The sequence below is a fragment of the Pelophylax lessonae genome (genome assembly GCF_965119305.1).
Source record: "Pelophylax lessonae genome assembly, chromosome: 4".
In the NCBI taxonomy this organism is placed as follows: Eukaryota; Metazoa; Chordata; class Amphibia; order Anura; family Ranidae; genus Pelophylax; species Pelophylax lessonae.
The window spans coordinates 668,300,083-668,314,279 of NC_138771.1; the positions used below are offsets into that span (position 1 = coordinate 668,300,083).

Below are 14,197 nucleotides of genomic sequence, written 5' to 3' on the forward strand. Positions count from 1 at the left end.
GGGGGGGAAATCCTTCAGGTCTTAAAGTGGTTAAGGGGGAAAATCCTTCCGGTCTTAAAGTGGTTAAGGGGGGGGGGGAATCCTTCCGGTCTTAAAGTGGTTAAGGGGGGGGGAAATCCTTCCGGGCTTAAAGTGGTTAAGGGGGGGAAATCCGTCCGGTCTTAAAGTAGTTAAGGGGGGAAATCCTTCCGGTCTTAAAGTGGTTAAGGGGGGAAATCCTTCTGGTCTTAGAGTGGTTAAGGGGGGAAATCCTTCCGGTCTTAATGTGGTTAAGGGGGGAAATCCTTCCGGTCTTAGAGTGGTTAAGGGGGGAAATCCTTCCGGTCTTAAAGTGGTTAAGGGGGAAATACTTCCGGTCCTAAAGTGGTTAAGGGGAGAAATCCTACCGGTCTTAAAGTGGTTAAGGGGGGAAATCCTTCCGGTCTTAAAGTGGTTAAGGGGGGGGGATCCTTCCAGTCGTAAAGTGTTTAAGGGGGAAATCCTTCCGGTCTTAAAGTGGTTAAGGGGGGAAATCCTTTCGGTCTTAAAGTGTTTAAGGGGGGGAAAATCCTTCTGGTCTTAAAGTGGTTAAGGGGGGGGAAATCCTTCCGGTCTTAAAGTGGTTAAGGGGCGGAAATCCTTCCGGTTTTAAAGTGGTTAAGGGGGGGGAAATCCTTCCGGTCTTAAAGTGGTTAAGGGGGGAAATGCTTCTGGTCTTAAAGTGGTTAAGGGGGGAAATCCTTCCGGTCTTAGAGTGGTTAAGGGGGAAATCCTTCCGGTCTTAAAGTGGTTAAGGGGGGAAATCCTTTCGATTTTTAAAGTGATTAAGGTGGGAAATACTTCCGGTCTTAGAGTGGTTAAGGGGGGAAATCCTTCCGGTCTTAAAGTGGTTAAGGGGGGAAATCCTTCCGGTCTTAAAGTAGTTAAGGGGGGCAAACCCTTCCGGTCTTAAAGTGGTTAAGGGGGGGGGAAATCCTTCCGGTCTTAAAGTGGTTAAGGGGGAAATCCTTCCGGTCTTAAAGTGGCTAATGGGGGAAATCCTTCCGGTCTTAAAGTGGTTAAGGGGGGCAATCCTTCCGATCTTAAAGTGGTTAAGCGGGGAAATCCTTCCGGTCCTAAAGTGGTTAAGGGGGGAAATCCTTCCGGTCTTAAAGTGGTTAAGAGTGGAAATCCTTCCAGTCTTATAGTGGTTAAGGGGGGGAAATCCTTCCAGCCTTAAAGTGGTTAAGGGGGGAAATCCTTTTGGTCTTAAAGTGGTTAAGGGGGAAAATCCTTCTGGTCTTAAAGTAGTTAAGGGGGGAAATCCTTCTGGTCTTAAAGTGGTTAAGGGGGGAAATCCTTCCTGTCTTAAAGTGGTTAAGGGGGGAAATTCTTTCCGGTCTTAAAGTGGTTAAGGGGGGGAATCCTTCTGGTCTTAAAGCGGCTTTCCTGTGGTAATGGCCGATGCGGCTTGGGAGCTCTGCCAGGGTCTCCTGTCCCACCGGGAGACCTGAGCAATCAGCCGGCACATCCGCCGGCTGGATGGAGTCCCAATCAAAGCCGGATGCGGGTTCGAACGGGTCTCCGATGACGTAACCCGGAGGAGCCTTCCATTTAAAATGTGAGTGTATTCAAAAATGCAGTTTTCGGCGTTTTGAATACACTGAAGTGTAGTGGAGAGATTTGGGGTCTTTTAGACCACCGATCCCTCCATGAAGAATACCTGTCAGTGCATATTACTGTCACAAGGGATGCTTGTGACAATTATAAAGTGATCAGATTTTTTTTTTTTTTTTAAACCTGTGCTAAAATTAAAAAAACAAAATAAGTAGGAAAAAAACATTTTTTTGCCGCCCCCGTCGCCGTGAGCTCACACATGAAAAAAACGTATACGGAAGTCGCGCCCGCAAATTAAATCGCTGTTCAAACCACATATGTGAGGTATCGCCTCGATCGCCAGAGTGAGAGCAATAATTAAAAAAAAAAGCTACACTCTAACTCTAAACTGGTAACCGTTAAAACATTTTAAAGCGTCGCCTATGGAGATCTCTATTGACCATAGTTTGTCATCTTTCCGCGGGTGTGCGCAATTTTAAACCGTAAAATGCTGGGTATTTATTTACTCGGCATGACATCATCTCTCACAATATCTAAAAAAAATGGGCTAACTTTACTGTTAATTTTTAAAAATGCAGTGAAATATAATTTTCCGTAAATTTCCCTAAAAAAATGGCGTTTGAAAGACCGCTGCGCAAATACCGCGTGACAAAAAAATACTGCAATGACCGCCATTTTATTCTCCAGAGTCTTTGCTAAAATAAATATATATATATATATATATATATATATATATATATATGTTTGGGGGTAAGTAGTTTTCCAGCAAATACTATACTGATTTTAACTTGTGGACAAAATGTGTCAAAAATAGGCTAGTGGGGGAACGCAGTACCGGCACCTCCAGCACTGAATGTATGTAACGGCATGGGGTTGAAGAGTCTATTGATGCTGGCTTCTAGGGGATCTACTGTTGCTGGAGGGGATAGATTGCTACTAGGGAGGTCTATTGTTGCCCTGGGGAGTCCATTTTTGCCTGGGGGAGGGGGGGTTCTTATGTTTCTGAGTAGTCAGTTGTTGCTGGGAGGGATCTACTGTTATGGAAGAGGTCCATTGATACTGGCTACTTGGAGATCTGTTGTCGCTGTTAGGGGTCTATTGTTGCTGGGTGGATCTGTTGTGGCTGGGGAGTCTATTGTTGTCAGGGCTCTATTGTTGTGGGGAGGGGGTCTATTGCTGCTGGGGGGTCTGTGGTTGATGAGGGGGCATCTATTGTTGCTGGCTGCAGGGATCTATTTTAATGCTTTTCTTGTTATCGCTATCATACTCCATAAAAATTACTTACCACAACAAAATGATACTTGGTTCTGTTTTCTAAAAGGGACGGCCCTTGAAGGTGGTTAGGAGGTGGAACCAAATTACATTGATTGAAGGTTGGTGGGGATTGGGGGGGGAGAGACAAGGGGTAACTTTTTCATCATTTTAGACCAATTTGTTTTCTGCTACATATTTTTGCTTAAAAAAATCCCAATAAGCGTATTTTGATTGGTTTGCGCAAAAGTTATCATGTCTACAAACTAGGGGAAAGATTTATGTCATCTTAAATAGTATCACAGGAAATGACGTCACTGGAAATGATGTCCTACACTCTCTCCCTTGCTAGACGCGGGCGTTTCGCCCTCCCACTGGGCATTATCAATAGCTGGCTAAGAGAGCATATGTAACAGACTTAAATTGTGGGACGCTCCTCCTCTTTTACTCCGTGCTAGCCAGAAGTGAAGTGATTACATATATTAGTATATTATCGGCCCCCACTTTTCTCCTAAACATTTTAATCCTCTCATAATACTACACTAAAATACTGGGCCATAAAATCACCTGTATACTCCAATTTTGTATAATTTTCCTCACTGTCTATTACAAAAACAACAACAATGACCCCTAGTGGGCAAATGATAAATCTACACCCTTAAAAAAATCAAATATGGAATTTTATGGAATGTAACCATCAGTGGCGACTGGTGCTCCATGGGCTGGGGGGGGGGTGTCAGACCGACCGCACCATACCCCCCACAAGGCCGCACACCGCACACAGTACCCCCCCAAGGAGACAGAGAGACAGACAGACAGAGACGGGACCCTGACTCACCCTGCCTGGATATAGCAGCAGGTGGCGGTGGTGGCTTTGGCTTCTTCCCCGTCTTCTGCGTCTCCTCCCTCCTCCTCCATGCCCAATGGCATGGCTTCTCCTTTCGGCCAATCAGGAAACGGGTCTCAAAACCCGCTTCCTGATTGGCCAGGAGTAGGTTCCGTGTGACAATAGCGAATTTTCAATCGCTATTGTCATACAACTGGGTGGACTCGGGGCGCACTGCTCTGCGCCCCGAGCCCACCCTTTTTTTTTAGCCTGTGAGAGCCTATATACCCATACCTATACATACCTATATATCCATAACTATATATCCATACCTATATATCCATAAATTACAAAAAATGGGCAGCGTCTCCATCCCTGTATATAATCAAATTGAAAAGCAAGGGATGGGGGTGTGCGTTTCCCAGCTGATCACATTTAGTTCGCACCCTATGACTATTATATAGCCATTAGTTTTTCATTACCAGTCATGGATTGGAGCAGGTTGGGGGAGGATTGGGCGATCTCCAATCCCATCTGTTTCCCATCCATCCATTAGCATTCATGTACTTCCTTTGTGTAGACACTCACTCACTCAGGTTGAGTAGTGTTAGTAAGTGTTAGAACTGCAAGATACACAGGGTGCATTGTTGTTGGCCTTGCAGCTTATACATGCGTTTGCAAATGTGTATTAAAGCGGAGTTCCGGCCACTAATTTTTTTTTTCAATAAAAATACCCCCGGGATAGACAAAGTTAGTACATTCCGCAATGGATAGCCTCTGATCTGTCCCGGGTCGTACTTACCTTTTAGAAGAAATACTTACCTTGAAAATTTCTTCTCCAGCGCTGCCATCTCAGGTGTGGGCAGCTGAAGCCAGCGCGATCCTCTTATTTCCTTGGAAATAAGTTTGCCTAGGAGACATCCCGATGCTCTCCTGCCTGAACCAAGCCTCCCCACGGGATTGATCAGCTCCTCAGGCTTCCAGTGCTTGCTGCTCTACCAGGAGGAACACAGTGTCCATCTCTTGGGGTTTATGAAGTTCATAAAGACATACTGTCCTCTATGAATGTTCCGTGGATTTCTTGCTGATTTGGAGTGGACCCTTCACTGGTGCTTGGTTTATACCTCATGCTTGGTGGACCTTCCGTAACAGGGGGTCTAAAAATCTGGTAAGGAGATCACCTTATTCTATGCACGTGGTGAACATCAGGATTGTGTCTGAACGGTGTTGGAATTTATCTGCATTTATTTCTGCACTTCAGCATTATAATTTGACGGACTTCATGGACTGTGTTCCTTTATACTATAGTTTTTTTAATTTTGGGAAATATTGCTAGAGGTTTATGACAATAAAAAGCACCACATCCCTGAAACAAGTGAAAACTACAATAGAGGGGGCTAGGTGGAACTTTAAAGGTGCAAATGATGGAGAAAAATCTGAATTCTCAAAAAATACACATTTTATTAAACATATAGGTTTAGGACAAGACACAACATTGATTAAAATGTTAAAAGCACAAAAATGCACTCGAAAATATCAACTCTACATGTTTCGCCATCTTCATAATAGCTTCTTCAGGAGTTTTGGTAGATATTTGTCGAGAGTGAACATTTCTGAATTTCAAAAGGAAAAAGCATGAAAAATAGGACAAATATAATTACAGTGGGCATATATCAATAGTCCTATATTGAGTGCCCAAGTAAATGTCATAATTCTAAAACTAATGACAAAATGTACCTTAAAGAGACCTGAACCTTTTCGTTTGCCGGGAGTGGAAACAACGAAGGTGCAGAGAGTGGAGAGGAGGGGACTGAGACACCTGACCTCTTAATGTTGACCCATAGAGGAGATGATAGCCAAGCCAAGTATAGCACGTATAGTAATGAGAGACTGCAATATAGGAATACATTGAAAGATATAAATTGCATGGGTCTCCTATTAGGGAGTAGGTATCAAATTTGATAACATTAATATATTTACCAGTTTAGTTCAGGGGTAAAGATACCTCAGAGGGTACCCCAATAGTAAATGGAGGGAGGAAAGGTTATCTCGCAAAATCCAAAGAGACAAATATCCCTTTAAAACAACAAAGAAGGATGTTGTAAGTATGTATCTTCCATAGGGAAAGACTGCCAATATTGTATTGATTGTATCAAAAAATGCTATTTACCCTGGTGATCCGGTGCTGTACACATCAAAATTCCCATGCACAGATATCTATGAGGGCCTGCCCAATCAACGAGAGTCTCCAAATAGTGCGCTCCAGTATGAAGGCTGCGCAAGATATAAGACAGAATATATAAGAAAAAGACGGTTAGGACGCCATATTCAATCATCAAAGGGTGAAAAGAAGGTCTAAAAAGAAGGATTCCATTACCGCTGTGTCTCCAAACAAGTGTCCTGCTCCCCGGTGGTCTAGTGGAATACTGACCATGTTGCGCCGGCATTTGTACATCTCCTCCACTCCCTCGGCGTCTGACGTCACCGAGGGAGTGAGAGCAAGACACACCCAGTTGACCAATCGGAACCCGAAGAGGAAGTGCGTCATTACGGCGCGACGGCATCACATGGTCAAAAACCGGAAACCGGAAGTCGAGGATGACAACATCCGGTCCGGCCACCATGTTAAGTGCTGTAAGCAAGAAAGTACACAGAAAAGAATACGGGCCAGAGCAGAGGAGAATCATTCCTCCAACTAGGTCAAGCAGTCCAAGGCAGATCAAGTTAAAACAAGGAAAAAATGCCAGAAATTATATTCCAGCAGGAATGCATCAATACTGTAAAGGATTTTATAGGAACTCCGTCCCATACAAAAATCCAAAGCAGGAATATTCAAATAAAAAATTGTTGATCTATTCACTCATTTGACAAGTGTAGAAGGGAAAAATCTATTGAAATGAATATTGTAGGGTTCCAATGGGGGAAAGGCTGGGAGTAGAAGGTGGTGCCTCTACTAGCCAGGTCGGACCGAAATACCTGGAAATAAGGTAGGGCACCGCGGGTGCCCATATGGGTAACAGTGATGGAGGCAGGAAATTTATGCTCAGTCCAGTGATCCTCCCAACAGATGGAAATACTATCACCATCGCGGCTCAGCACCCATAGTTGCATTCACTTACCGGCAAGGATCAGGAAAGATGTTAGAAGGTTAAATCAAAGCGAAATCCTTTGTTCAATCATAGGCAGATGGACTACATCTGAAAAATACAATGAAGACAATCAGCACACAGAATATATATTCATCAGTATTAATACATAAGACAAAAAAGAGGATTTATAACACAGGTACAAAATCCAATTTGTTAGTTTTCAACCAAAATTTATGGATGAGACTAACAATAAATTATATTGACATTTCCCTAGCCAAGAAATGGTTTGAAACTGATGGATTCATTTATACCAGGATGCTGAGTGGCCGATAAATTAAATATCCACTTGGTTTCACGTTGCAATAAGTTTTTATCTACACTTCCACCTCGTTCATTGAGTGGGATGTGTTCCAAGGCAAAGAAGGTCATCATTTTATCATCAAAACTATGATAGAGGCCCATATGACGACTAATGGGACTTTCGAACTTTTTGTTTTTGACAAGTTTAACATGATCACGAATTCTATTGAAGAAAGGTCTTTTGGTTTTTCCTATGTAAAAAGCTTTACAACTACAATACATTATATATACGACCCCAACGGTTTGGCAATTTGCATAGAAGTTGGGTCTATATATTTTACCATTTGGAAGGATGATTTCACTGGTGTTAGGTAATATCTGCAGAAGTTGCATCTTCTGCAAGAATATGTACCAGTCACCGATTTTTTGAATTTACCTGAAGAGGAATAATGACTATGGACCAATTGGTCCCTTAATGATCGAGATCTTTTGAATGTTATCTGGGGGCGGTCTCCAATGTGTTTGGATACCTTTTCATCAGCCTCCAAGAGGTACCAAAACTTTTTTAAGATTGATCGTACCTGGTCATGTTGACCCGAGTACCGTGTAATTAAACGTACCCCATCAGTATTGTTTGTTTTTTTATTATTTTTTTTTGCCAAAAATGAAATCAGTTCTGTCCCATTTTTTTGCTCTGTGATATGATTTTTTCAAGCAAGCCCTACTATAACCTCTACATAGAAGTCGTCTCTGTAGATTTTTTGCCTCTCTCTCAAAGTCCTCTGATTTAGTGCAATTACGCCTCAATCTTAAATATTGGCTATACGGTATACTGAATACAAGCGGCTGGGGGTGGGAACTATCTGCCCTCAGAATGGTGTTGCCTGCAGTGGTTTTACGAAAGAGAGTGGAACCTACGGCTCCATCATCACCTATATAGACTGTAATGTCTAGAAAATTCAAAGATTTTTGATTGTATGTATATGTGAATTTGAGATTGAAATCATTGGCTTTTAAAACCTCAAAGAATCTCAATAACATGGTTAAGGAACCCGTCCAAATCATAAAAATGTCATCAATGAATCTTCTCCACAGGAGCACACAGGAGAGAAATGACTCAAGATCGTCCCTGGAGAAGAGATCACGTTCCCATCCCCCCAGGTGCAGGTTAGCATAGGAGGGGGCACATTTGGTCCCCATAGCCACCCCCTGCACCGGGAGGTAATGGGAACCATTGAACAAAAAAACATTGTTGGACAAGATAAATCTAAGAAGTGAGATAATGAAGGCATTATATTCCAATGAGGAACCACCTCTCTCAGATAAGAAGCTCTCCACAACTCTGACTCCACAATGATGCGGGATCGAATTGTAGAGGGCCTCCACATCGATACCCACTAACCATGCATCTTTTGGAACCTGAATACCATCTATGGCTTTAATCAAGTCACTGGTGTCCCTAATATAGGAGGGTAAAGCCAATACGTGGGGACGTAAGTAGTAATCCACCAGCTGGCTAGCTCGCTCGGTCAGGCACCCATTACCAGAGACTATGGGTCTACCTGGAGGTTTTTTCAGGTTCTTGTGAACCTTAGGTAAGGCATACATAGTGGGTGTCTTAGGATCTTTAATGTTCAAAAACTCCCATGTTTTTTTATTTATCAGAGCTCTAGAGTAGGCCTCAAAAATAAGTTGACGATATTTGGTGACTATTCTTGCTAGAAAACTTTCAGAGATTTTTCTATACCAATCTTTATTGTTTAGAATGTCTAAAACCATAGCCTCATATCCTGTAGTGTCCATTACAACGACATTCCCACCCTTATCTGAGGGTTTGATAGTCAAGGAGGGGTCGTTTTGAAGTGATTGAATAGCCATAATCTGACTTTCATTCAGATTGGAGGAATTCGAATCTTTCCACTTGGTTCTTTGGATTTCCCTAATCACCTGATGGGTGAAAGCCCAGATGTTAGGGTTAGATTGCAGCAAAGGGAAAAATTGAGATTTAGATTTATAGGTGGATGGAGGTGGAAAAATGGCTTCCACCATCGGGCCCTTTTGGGTGGCCACTGGTTGAGTTAGCTCCTCAGTAAAGGGCCAACCTGACGATTCTCCTTCTTCCCAGAGGTCCATCAGGTCATTGAGTGCCTGTATTTCAGCCATGGAAAGTTTATGGTTTTGTACAGGCTTACAATGAGACTGATTGACCTGATCAGAGGAATGGTTATCTTTGTCATAGATGACTTTGAACATTAGCCTGCGAGCGAATAGGTGAACATCCTTAATTAGCTCGAAGGTATCAATCCTTTAGGTGGGACAATAGGTTAAACCCAAAGATAAAACATGTATTTGGGCTTCATTGAGTTTCTTACTTGACAAATTTATAACTCTCAAAGCGTCAGAGTCAGAGCTCTGAGATTCAGAGAATGATTGCTAACTGTGTTGGCTCTTTGTGGGCTGAAAGATAGGTGCCGTGCGAACATCACTGTTAACCACCGTGTTGTGACTTACTTTAGAGGAGTTAATGGTAATGTTAGGATTTAAAGTGGCGGGAGGATTATCAAAACCTGAATCCCCAGAATTCAGTGAAGGTTGAGATGGGGAATGAGGAAGTGTTGGGTGATGTTCAGAGGGAAATAAGGGAGTGCGTTTAGAAGAAATGTTAGAATGTCTTCTACTATCTTTTTTACGTTTCTGTGAGCCATTCGGGTTAGTGTAGTGTTGGGTATTCACATGTGAGAGAGAAGTGGAGGATAGAGACAAAATGTCTGAATCACTAACATCATTGTTATGTGTTTGTGAGTGAAAAGAGCCTGAGTAATGGTTTTTTGTTGTTCGTTTATTATTTCTTTCTCTAGTCCAGTGATAAGCTTCAGCTTGTTGATATGCTTGCTTATCTCTGGCAAACTTTTTTTCTTTTGTTTTTATCAGGTTACCTACAAAGGATTCTAATTGTTTCTGCATTTTAATTTCTCTCTGGGAAAAAGAAGGATCAGTTAGTAATGAAGCATTTTCAAGATATAATTGTTTGATATCATTGTTCACATTGTCCAAATCTTTGGTATACTGTGAACATAGTAAATTCATCATTTTTAAAGAACAGGAATGTAAATTCATCTCCCATTCACTTTTTAATTCAGCATCAACTGTTTTTATTAGAGGAAAAATCTGAATCCTTAGTCCCCAAGGAACCACCTTTTCCTCAATATATTTTTGGAAATATTTTTTGTTCCAAAATATTTTAGATTCGCAATCTCAAAAAGAAGTGATCAAGAGTAATTCCACCTACTGATGAGCTTTGAGCTTGATGGAACTTGTCCATTAATCCATCGAAATCTTTTCCACAATAGCCTTCCATGGTTAGTATAACCCGGGCTATCGTGGGAGAGGTTTCCAAGTCACAATACCACTAAAACGTAGCTAGGAAATGTCTATAAGTAACAATATCTTATAGATAAATACAATACATATATGAATACTGAACAAAGGATCATATAAACTTAATACAACATTGAATGCACATTTTTCTCCAGCAATATGGGGGTAGACGGGAAATGTAATCCCTAATAATAGAATTTTGGGAAATATTGCTAGAGGTTTATGACAATAAAAAGCACCACATCCCTGAAACAAATGAAAACTACAATAGAGGGGGCTAGGTGGGACTTTAAAGGTGTGTCTTGCTCTCACTCCCTCGGTGACGTCAGACGCCGAGGGAGTGGAGGAGATGTACAAATGCCGGTGCAACATGGTCAGTATTCCACTAGACCACCGGGGAACAGGACACTTGTTTGGAGACACAGCGGTAATGGAATCCTTCTTTTTAGACCTTCTCTTCACCCTTTGATGATTGAATATGGCGTCCTAACCGTCTTTTTCTTATATATTCTGTCTTATATCGTGCGCAGCCTTCATACTGGAGCGCACTATTTGGAGACTCTCGTTGATTGGGAAGGCCCTCATAGATATCTGTGCATGGGAATTTTGATGTGTACAGCACCGGATCACCAGGGTAAATAGCATTTTTTGATACAATCAATACAATATTGGCAGTCTTTCCCTATGGAAGATACATACTTACAACATCCTTCTTTGTTGTTTTAAAGGGATATTTGTCTCTTTGGATTTTGGGAGATAACCTTTCCTCCCTCCATTTACTATTGGGGTACCCTCTGAGGTATCTTTACCCCTGAACTAAACTGGTAAATATATTAATGTTATCAAATTTGATACCTACTCCCATGCAATTTATATCTTTCAATGTATTCCTATATTGCAGTCTCTCATTACTATACTTGCTATACTTGGCTTGGCTATCATCTCCTCTATGGGTCAACATTAAGAGGTCAGGTGTCTCAGTCCCCTCCTCTCCACTCACCTCGGTCTCTGCACCTTCGTTGTTTCCACTCCCGGCAAACAAAAAGGTTCAGGTTTCTTTAAGGTACATTGTGTCATTAGTTTTAGAATTATGACATTTACTTGGGCACTCAATATAGGACTATTGATATATGCCCCATTGTAATTATATTTGTCCTATTTTTCATGCTTTTTCCTTTTGCAATTCAGAAATGTTCACTCTCGACAAATATCTATCAAAACTCCTGAAGAAGCTATTATGAAGATGGCGAAACATGTAGAGTTGATATTATCGAGTGCATTTTTTGTGCTTTTAACATTTTAATCAATGTTGTGTCTTGTCCTAAACCTACAGTGGGTACGGAAAGTATTCAGACCCCCTTAAATTTTTCACTCTTTGTTATATTGCAGCCATTTGCTAAAATCATTTAAGTTCATTCTTCTTCCTCATGAATGTACACATAGCACCCCATACTGACAGAAAAACACAGAATTGTTGACATTGTTGCAGATTTAATAAAAAAGAAAAACTGAAATATCACATGGTCCTAAGTATTCAGACCCTTTGCTGTGACACTCATATATTTAACTCAGGTGCTTTCCATTTCTTCTGATCATCCTTGAGATGGTTCTACACCTTCATTTGAGTTCAGCTGTGTTTGATTATACTGATTGGACTTGATTAGGAAAGCCACACACCTGTCTATATAAGACCTTATAGATCACAATGCACGTCAGAGCAAATGAGAATCATGAGGTCAAAGGAACTGCCTGAAGAGCTCAGAGACAGAATTGTGGCAAGGCACAGATCTGGCCAAGGTTACAAAAAGATTTCTGCTGCACTTATGGTTCCTAAGAGCACAGTGGCCTCCATAATCCTCAAATGGAAGACGTTTGGGACGACCAGAACCCTTCCTAGAGCTGGCCGTCCGGCCAAACTGAGCTATCGGGGGAGAAGAGCCTTGGTGAGAGAGGTAAAGAAGAACCCAAATATCACTGTGGCTGAGCACCAGAGATGCAGTCAGGAGATGGGAGAAAGTTGTAGAAAGTCAACCATCACTGCAGCCCTCCACCAGTCGGGGCTTTATGGCAGAGTGGCCCGACGGAAGCCTCTCCTCAGTGTAAGACACATGAAAGCCCGCATGGAGTTTGCTAAAAAAACACCTGAAGGACTCCAAGATGGTGAGAAATAAGATTCTCTGGTCTGATGAGACCAAAATAGAGCTTTTTGGCCTTAATTCTAAGTGGTATGTGTGGAGAAAACCAGGCACTGCTCATCACCTGTCCAATACAGTCCCAACAGTGAAGCATGGTGGTGGCAGCATCATGCTGTGGGGGTGTTTTTCAGCTGCAGGGACGGAAGACTGGTTGCAATCGAGGGAAAGATGAATGCAGCCAAGTACAGGGATATCCTGGACAAAAACCTTCTCCAGAGTGCTCTGGACCTCAGACTGGGCCGAAGGTTTACCATCCAACAAGACAATGACCCTAAGCACACAGCTAAAATAACGAAGGAGTGGCTTCACAACAACTCCATGACTGTTCTTGAATGGCCCAGCCAGAGCCCTGACTTAAACCCAATTGAGCATCTCTGGAGAGACCTAAAAATGGCTGTCCACCAACGTTTACCATCCAACCTGACAGAACTGGAGAGGATCTGCAAGGAGGAATGGCAGAGGATCCCCAAATCCAGGTGTGAAAGACTTGTTGCATCTTTCCCAAAAAGACTCCTGGCTGTATTAGATCAAAAGGGGGCTTCTACTAAATACTGAGCAAAGGGTCTGAATACTTAGGACCATGTGATATTTCAGTTTTTCTTTTTTAATAAATCTGCAACAATGTCAACAATTCTGTGTTTTTCTGTCAGTATGGGGTGCTATGTGTACATTCATGAGGAAGAAGAATGAACTTAAATGATTTTAGCAAATGGCTGCAATATAACAAAGAGTGAAAAATTTAAGGGGGTCTGAATACTTTCCGTACCCACTGTATATGTTTAATAAAATGTGTATTTTTTGAGAATTCAGATTTTTCTACATCATTTGCACCTTTAAAGTCCCACCTAGCCCCCTCTGTTATAGTTTTTTAATGTGGCGCTGTACTTAAACACAAATAAAATATATATATATATAATGTTTGGGGGTTCTAAGTACTTTTCTAGCAAAAATAAAAACTGATTTTAACTTGTAAACACCAAGTGTCAGAAATAGGCCCGGTCCTTAGGTGGTTACTCTATGGTTCCATGCTTGGAACGCGTCCTCTCGCATCCCCAGCACCGTGACCTCGCTGTCGCCAACGGCTCCCGCTCATACAGTGATGATCAAAAGCCTATAGGACATGCTTCCGATCACATGATCACTGTGACAGCCAAGCACGAGGATCACATGATCAGGAAGTCCATGTAACGGTATTATGATCCCTTAAAGGGCTAATGGCTTCTGGGGGCACGTGGTCCTGAAAACAGGACTTGATATATCATTTTTTTAAAGTCACATAATCTTCTTTGAAATTCCTCACAATGATCTTTACTTTTTTTCCCGTAGTTACGGCGTCACAAGGCTGGGGGCGGAGCTTTGAAGTTCTGGATCACATGGGCCAGCGGATGTATCAGGCCACTCAGATAGCGGAGTGCTGCGGGCCCTTCTACAATCTGAAGGTCCAAGACAATGAGGGTCAGGATGTCATGGAGGTGGTGGAGAACGCGTGCCGTTGTTCTCGCCTGGTTGGTGGATTTTATATTATTTTTTTGTACTCCAATAGCTACATTGCCAATGATCTAAGTCAATGAATTTGGTCCCGG

The 14,197-nt window shown here is 42.1% G+C and overlaps 1 protein-coding gene across 1 annotated transcript in view; it reads left to right on the forward strand.

Moving 5' to 3' along the window:
- Nucleotides 1–14,197, forward strand: part of LOC309554234 (phospholipid scramblase 1-like) — a 241,264-nt gene that overhangs the window by 210,351 nt on the left and 16,716 nt on the right. Inside the window, exon 4 of the mRNA XM_082255871.1 lies at nt 13,941–14,119. Within this exon, the coding sequence (XP_082111997.1) occupies nt 13,941–14,119 (179 nt within the window). The remainder of the gene's footprint in view (nt 1–13,940; nt 14,120–14,197) is intronic.